This window comes from Lipotes vexillifer, unplaced genomic scaffold (assembly GCF_000442215.2).
Source record: "Lipotes vexillifer unplaced genomic scaffold, Lipotes_vexillifer_v1.1 scaffold395, whole genome shotgun sequence".
Taxonomy (NCBI): domain Eukaryota; kingdom Metazoa; phylum Chordata; class Mammalia; order Artiodactyla; family Lipotidae; genus Lipotes; species Lipotes vexillifer.
In genome coordinates this window covers 3,700,457-3,707,301 of record NW_006797390.1, presented here as the reverse complement: position 1 = coordinate 3,707,301, position 6,845 = coordinate 3,700,457, and the positions used below count along the sequence as shown (strand labels likewise).

Here is a 6,845-nt window from a genome sequence, read left to right as displayed (position 1 = left end):
AAAAAATACAATAAAAAAAAAAAAAAAAAAACTGCACCAGATCCTGATGCAAGTGATATTGGACATTTTGTGAAACACTGGATCACCCTCAAACGTTCCTAACTTTAAAACTGCTGGAAAAATGAAATTACTTTCCTTTTGCCAGTAGGGCTTTTCCTGCAGCTGTCCCAGGGTTGGAGACACCGGGTGTTCTTTCCTGGGACCAGCTGGGTTCCAACACTGGCTCAGCCTTTAACGTGTTATGGGACCCTGCGCCGGGCTCTGTCTCTGGGCCTCTATTACCACGCCCACTACCACCAACTGTGTGTCCCCAAGGTAGTGACTGTCGCATTCTGAGTATCAGTTTCCCCATCTTGCGTCGGAAGTCAGCAGTTCCGACGCCCTACGAGCTTTAGCTTTCCAAACCCGTAGCTCCCGGCTGACCCAACACGACTCCTCCCTTCCTTCCCAAGGTGCTGTTCCGAAGCTGCCCTCACACGGACCGCCCCTTCCCAGCCACCGTCCAGCTCCGCTGCTCTTTAAGCCCCTGGGGGGGGCGGGGGGGGGGGGCGGTGCGGGCGGGGCGGGGGCGGTCCTAGAGGCCCCCTGCTGTGCCAGATGTTATTCCTCTGCTGCTGGATCTTGGAGGGCAGGGTAGTCCTGGTGAAGGACGGTGGGAGGCTTGGGCAGTAGCCCTTTGCTCCCCAGCATGAAAGTACTTCGATATGTGCACAGTGATAAGGCCGTTCCAGCCAGTGCTGGTATCAGCGCCGCCCCCAGTAGCCTCCACCACCGCTTTTTGCCAAGCCTCCGCCTTTGGCCTCTCCAAGGGTTCCCTTGCCATCCCTCCCCTCCCCCAAGAGAAAGTTGTCCTTTGGTAATTCCTGACCCTTTCTAAGGCTGCCCTTGAAACATAGTGCAGTTACTGAACTAGGACTCACAGAAAAAGACACAGTCCCAATTCTGCTTCTCTCTGCCTGTGCGCCCTGGATCAAGTCCACTCGTCTTTCTAAGTCTTGTTTTCCCATCTGTAAAATTGGCTAATATACTGCAGGGTGATGGTGTGTGTCAAATGACCACCTGCATGTAGCCACTTCTCAGATATCACTATTTTATTCCCATGGCGCCTGTATGAAAATGCTAAGGAAGACAAAATATAATGTATCCTCTCTCCATTCCTCTTGGGATGGTCTTGTTGTCAACTCTGAAGGACAAGAGAGTCCTCAACCCAGGACAAAGCCTGCCCCTGCCCGCGCTGGTGGTAGGAGAAAGAGTAACTTGAGGGCCCAGCATCATTCACAGCAATTATGCCACTATCACCACCAATCAGGGAGGACTTCCTGAAGGAAGAAACAGACCAGACCTTGGCTTGCCAAGGGGATGTGAGAGCCAGGAAGAACCTACAGGTAGGAAAAGGGGCTTTATGTTTACCCCACACATCCTAGGACCAGCTCAAGAGTTCAAATACTGGCTCCGTCCTACTTGCCCGCGGCATGACCTTGGCAGTTACTTAACCTCAGAGTCTCTGTTTCTCAGGAGTAAAGTAGGAGCAAAAAAATCTGCCTCATAGGGCGGTGGTGGTAAAGAGAAAGCAAGATAATGCGTGTAAAGCACTTAGCATGGTGCCTGGCATACAGCAGGTGCTCAATAAATGAGAGCTCTTAATGAAAGTATCCCCACCCCAGGTCACCCTGCAAAAGCTGAAGGTGGAGGAGTGCATGCAACAGAAGAGGGAGCTCCTGGCCCTGGATCAGGACCGGGACGGGCAGGCCCCAGGTCCCAGGCCCTCCACGCCTTTGGTGGAAGGCTCTGCGAGCAGCACAGAGGGAAGGTAAGACCTACAGGGCGTACAAGGCCTCCCGGAGGAGGGGGGCTGCAGGCAGGGAGGGAGGGCAGAGGAGCCCACAAGGTTGGGAAATGGTATTACAGCTTCTGGGGGGACTGGGACCAGACTGAGGAACCCAGGCTACAGGTTGACACCAGCCGTGCGAAAGGCCACATGAGACAGCCTATGGGGTTAATCAGCCTAGGGCTGGCACAGGGTGAAGGAAACAGGCATGAGAGGCACCAATTCCCTGAGATAATCAGGTTCCCCAGGCCAGGATGGAGAGTGAAGGCCGTATGGGTTTGCGGAATGTCAGAGCTGCAGGGACCCGGCTAGTTCAAATCCCCAGAGAGCGTGAGAGTGTCACCCAAAATAACACAGCTGTTGAGCAGCACGGTTATAGAGAAAGAAGGACTCCATCACTGGGGGATAACCTCAGGGGAGCTCAGGAAGCACTCTGCAAATACTTGATAACAAGTTTCTGGACTGAGCGCAGGGGCTAAAATGCCTTAAAGAGCTTACAGTCTAGCCAGTGAGATGAGAAAAACAATCAGTGCAGTGTAAAAGTGATACCAAAATAAGTTTGGAAGAGGGCCCATTTCTGGATGGAGAGATCAAGGGAGACTCCCTGGACTTGAACTTGACCCCTCAGCATCTGACTCTGACCATTTGCTAGTAACTGTAGGACTCCTGAGTCCTCGACCATCATCCCCCAGCTGGTGGTGACAGAAGACACTGATGAAGATGCTCCATCGGTACCAGATGATACCTCGGACTCTGGCTATGGCACTCTGGTCCCAGGCTCCCCCAAGGCGTCCCACTTCCTGCCAAACCGTCTATGCTCCAGGGCCCTTCGGCGGGACCCTCGCCGCACCTTCTCCACCCTGGACCTCCGAGATGTTCCTTTGCATCCCCAGCATCCTGACCCCCAAGCTCCCCAACGCCGAAGCGCCCCTGAACTGCCAGAGGCAAGTGTCCAGAAAGGAGGCAGCCTTCCCACGGGAGACCCACCGACCTCATCTGAGGAAGAAGACGGGACCTCAGTTGGAGAGAATGTGGTAGTGGAAACTTTACATAGGGCCCGACTTCGGGGTCAGCTCTCCCCCTCCCCGACCCACACCGACTCTGCTGGGGAAAGCCCCTGGGAATCCTCAGGGGACGAGGGAGAAGAGAGGCCCTTCCTGGGACCCGGCTACAGCCCCTCCCCTCCCCCGCTCCGGGCCGAGGACATGCTCCGAGAGATCCGGGAGGAACTGGCCAGCCAAAGGATTGAGAGCGTCCCCGATCCTGGGGACAGCAGACCTCGGAAGCTGACTCGGGTCCAACTGCAGAGGATGCGGGGGCTTCACGTCATACACCTGGACACGCCCCTGTCCACATCGTAAGTGCAGAAGGGAAGCTGGCGTGGGATGGAGCGGAGGGGAAGGCCAGTATGGAGCCAGAGGGGATGCCAGGGCAGGGGGGGCGTGGCGGGTCAACACAGGAGGGCAGGACCAGAGGGGGGTCATTGCGGGGAGGGGGCTTTAGCCTCACTCTTCACCCCATGTCTGCCTACCTGACACTTGCTTCTTGCCTTTGCAGAGAGGTGTGAGGGAATACCTCCCTAAGAGTGCTGGTCACCACCTCCACCCCTGGATTCTACCTCAAGGACACTTCCCCAGGCACCCTGCCCTTCCTGCTCTGAGGACTTTGGGGATCAAGAGCTGTACATTGATGTGTCACAGACACACCAGAGTCCCACATAAAGTTGTGCATAAAGATGGCCGTCCAACCAGCAGTAGATGAGGGCGGAGCAAAGAGAACCTGGCGGGTGAGGAGTCACAGACTGAGCACAGGTGACTCCTCCGTTAGTGGGCTGCACGAGGGTGAGGTATCCCCCCGCCCTCCCTCCTCCGCCAGGATCACGGCTATGGCTCCGCCTCCCACACGCACCGCGCAGAAAGGCCACTCCCTCCAGGAGCACAGCTTTAATTCCCGGCTTTTAGTGTATTTACAAAAGTCCACAGCTCCAGCGGGAGGGCCCTTTGTTCTGTGCCTCCCCTGCCTTGGGACACTTCGGCTTACTCTGTGCTTGTCCAGGCAGGGGGACAAAGGTTCTATTAGTGTACATAATGGAAGCAAAGGTCGCTTATCTACTGTGAAACAGGCTCAGGGACCAACCACGGGCCCCCAAGCAGCCTTGCTGGGTTCTCCAAGTCCAAAATGGGCAATGAGGCATGGCGCCCCTCATCCCCGCAGCCACCGCCTGGGCTCCTGGCACACTCAGCCTCTCTCACGAGTAACACACACTCCACATCACACACACACACTCTGACAAACACACTACACACAGCTCACCCGCTGGCAGTGCTCAGGCAGCTGAGAAAGGCTATATACACTGAGGGAGTAGCACCAGGTTAAGTGGCTGCCAGATCATGCCTGCTCCGCCAAGACCCTTCCCCTCCAGAAAAACGGGGGTCCACAGGGCATCTCCGGGTTCTTCCAGGCTGCCCGCGGCAGGAAGCAGCCGTCTCGGGGCTGCCCGCAGGGGCCGGGGCGTGGCCTCATCGGGGAAGGCGGGGCTCGGGCGCGATGGGGGCGGGGCCGCCCAGCGCTTCCTCGATGTCCTCCAGGCAGCCGAGCAGATCCATGTCGCGGAGCACGCGGCCCAGCAGCTCCAGCGTGGCCTCGCGCCGCGGGGTGCGCCGCCGCCAGGCCGCCAGCATGCTGTACTGCGCCTCGCGCAGGCAGCGCAAGTTCTGCAGCTCCAGCCGCTCGATTTCGTGATCACTCAGCCCCAGCCGCCGCACGAACTCCTTCCAGCGCGACGGGGGCACGCCGTCCACCACAGCGTACAGTGTCGCGGGGTCAGCTGCCGGGAGGCGGCGCGGTGAGCCCGGAGCGGCGGCCCTCCCCGCCCGGCCCACGCCCACTCGCCCCGGGCGCCCCGCCCACCCGCCTCCCCGGCCGGGGTTCCCTGCGAGGGTGAATGAGGAACTCACCATCTGCGGGCGGAGCGGGGGCGCTGGGGGCGCCGTGGGCGCTGGCCTCCCACTTCTGCGCAGGGGTGGGGACGGGGGTGGAGGCTGGAGGCGCAGGGAGGATGGGGCCAGCCCCTTGGTGGGGCGGGGCCATCTCTCTGGGGAGTGATGTGACTCTGAAGTTGGACCACGGCGAGTCACAAGGGGTGAAGGTGGGACTGGAGGCAGGACTGAAGCTCGGGATGGGACTGAAGCTTGGGGCCGGGGCCAGGGGCTCTGGCTCCCCCTGAGAGAGAGAGAAGGCACAGCATTAGCGGGGAAGAGGAAAAACAGCCCCAGCCCTCCTCCTTCTGGATTCCGGATGGGAGTTGGGGCTAGAGGGAATCAGGGGAGCCCCAGGACAAAGGATGATTCCGGGTGATTTGGATGTTACAAGATGACAATGGACAGTCAGGGAAGACTGCGGGTAGTTCCCCGGTTTCATCTTACCTCCTTTACAGGAGCCGCCTGCCCACAAACTGAGAAAAAAGAAACAAAGTGTTACAGATTTCACTTCCTCTCTCAACCCTGGCGCCCATCATGGGGCTGGCGGTGGGTACTTGTGGTGACATGCTTCAGGGCCTATGTGGCCCCAGGGACGAGAGAGCTACTGATGCAGTATGAGCTCTCACCAGCCGAGCTCTCACCAGCCGTCCAAGACCACCTCGTGCCAGTGGGGTCCTTGCCAGAGAACTAAGGGGACACTCTTCATCTCCCTCCGTGCCTGTGCATCCCTCCCTTCCTGCCTCCTCTGAAGCCTCCTCCTGCATTCCTACCAGCACCTTTCCCTTCCCAAAGGCCCAACTCACTGATGGAGTAGAGCTTGGGCTTCCACCGCTGGTATCGGCATGCTAAAACAATGAGGAGGAAGGATGCCAGGCAAAGACCAAAGATGATCACCAGGGGCAACAGTACTGTGGTGCCTGGAAACAGAGCAGATTGTGGTCAGAGGAGAGGGGCTCTGGAGGTAGCAGGGCGGGACGGATGGGGAGAGGCATGACTAGGAAAGGGTCCATGGGCATGGGCACCAGGATAATTCTCACCTGGGTCCTGAGAGTTGTTACTAGTTACAGGTAGAGCTGGACATAACTTCTCGCACTCCGTGTTCTTACAGCTAAAAGAAGAGAGAGCGCTGGTGAGCAGGGGCCCACCGTAAGAGGAATACAGGAAAAAAAGAAAAAGAAAAAAACCACACAGATTGTTGGAAATTCTTGCCTTTACAAATATTTTAGCTATCTCTTGATATAATGGAAATTAATCCTATCTTGGGAATTGATGCGGAGGAAAGAAACATTAGTTAATCCCCAAATCATTTCATTTTAGAGCTGGATTTGATCTTGAAGAAGCTATGTAGGGGGCTTCCCTGGTGGCGCAGTGGTTGAGAGTCCGCCTGCCGATGCGGGGGACACGGGTTCGTGCCCTGGTCTGGGAAGATCCCACATGCCGCGGAGCGGCTGGGCCCGTGAGCCATGGCCGCTGAGCCTGAGAGGCCACAACAGTGAGAGGCCCGCGTACCGCAAAAAAAAACAAAAAAAGAAAAAAAAAAGAAGCTATGTAGAAAAAGAGTTAAAAGCAGTCAGAGTCAGGTATAAATTCCAGCCCCATTCATTGGCTAGCAGTGTGACTCCAGGCAAATCACTTCACCTGTAAGCCTCAGTTTCCTCATCAGTAAAACAGGGACCCTACCCACTGTCAAGATTGAGTATTGAGATAATTATGCCTGACATATAGTAAGCCCTCGACAAATGCCGACTGTCATTGAATTGTTATTTTATCACTGTTTTACTGATGAGAATCCAGTGAAAAAAAGAGGTTAAAGAGCTTTTTCTCTAGATGACACTGCTGGTGACAACACCTAACTTTGAGAGAGGGGTCTAGCATGCATGTGAAAAATTAAAAAACACATCTTGCTGGGGGCAGCCAGAAAACACTCTAGAACAAGCGCATCTTCCCGTTTTGGAGCTGGCACTGGGCAGCATGGACTAATGAGAACTACATCAGGGGTCCTAGAAAGAACTCGAGGAGGTGAGTTCTCAGCAGGA

General features: G+C 56.4%; 2 protein-coding genes across 2 annotated transcripts in view; one reads left to right on the top strand and one right to left on the bottom strand.

The window, feature by feature from the left end:
• PLEKHG6 (pleckstrin homology and RhoGEF domain containing G6) overlaps positions 1 to 3,395 on the top strand; it is a 16,869-nt gene extending 13,474 nt beyond the window's left edge. The window contains exons 13-15 of the mRNA XM_007469510.1: positions 1,665 to 1,810; positions 2,490 to 3,185; positions 3,386 to 3,395. Of these exons, the coding sequence (XP_007469572.1) occupies positions 1,665 to 1,810; positions 2,490 to 3,185; positions 3,386 to 3,395 (852 nt within the window). The remainder of the gene's footprint in view (positions 1 to 1,664; positions 1,811 to 2,489; positions 3,186 to 3,385) is intronic.
• Positions 3,396 to 4,347: 952 nt separating this feature from the next.
• TNFRSF1A (TNF receptor superfamily member 1A) overlaps positions 4,348 to 6,845 on the bottom strand; it is an 11,035-nt gene continuing 8,537 nt past the window's right edge. Inside the window, exons 6-10 of the mRNA XM_007469509.1 lie at positions 5,847 to 5,917; positions 5,613 to 5,726; positions 5,254 to 5,282; positions 4,786 to 5,050; positions 4,348 to 4,655 (exon numbers count right to left, since the gene is read on the bottom strand). Coding sequence (XP_007469571.1) covers positions 4,348 to 4,655; positions 4,786 to 5,050; positions 5,254 to 5,282; positions 5,613 to 5,726; positions 5,847 to 5,917 — 787 coding nt within the window. The remainder of the gene's footprint in view (positions 4,656 to 4,785; positions 5,051 to 5,253; positions 5,283 to 5,612; positions 5,727 to 5,846; positions 5,918 to 6,845) is intronic.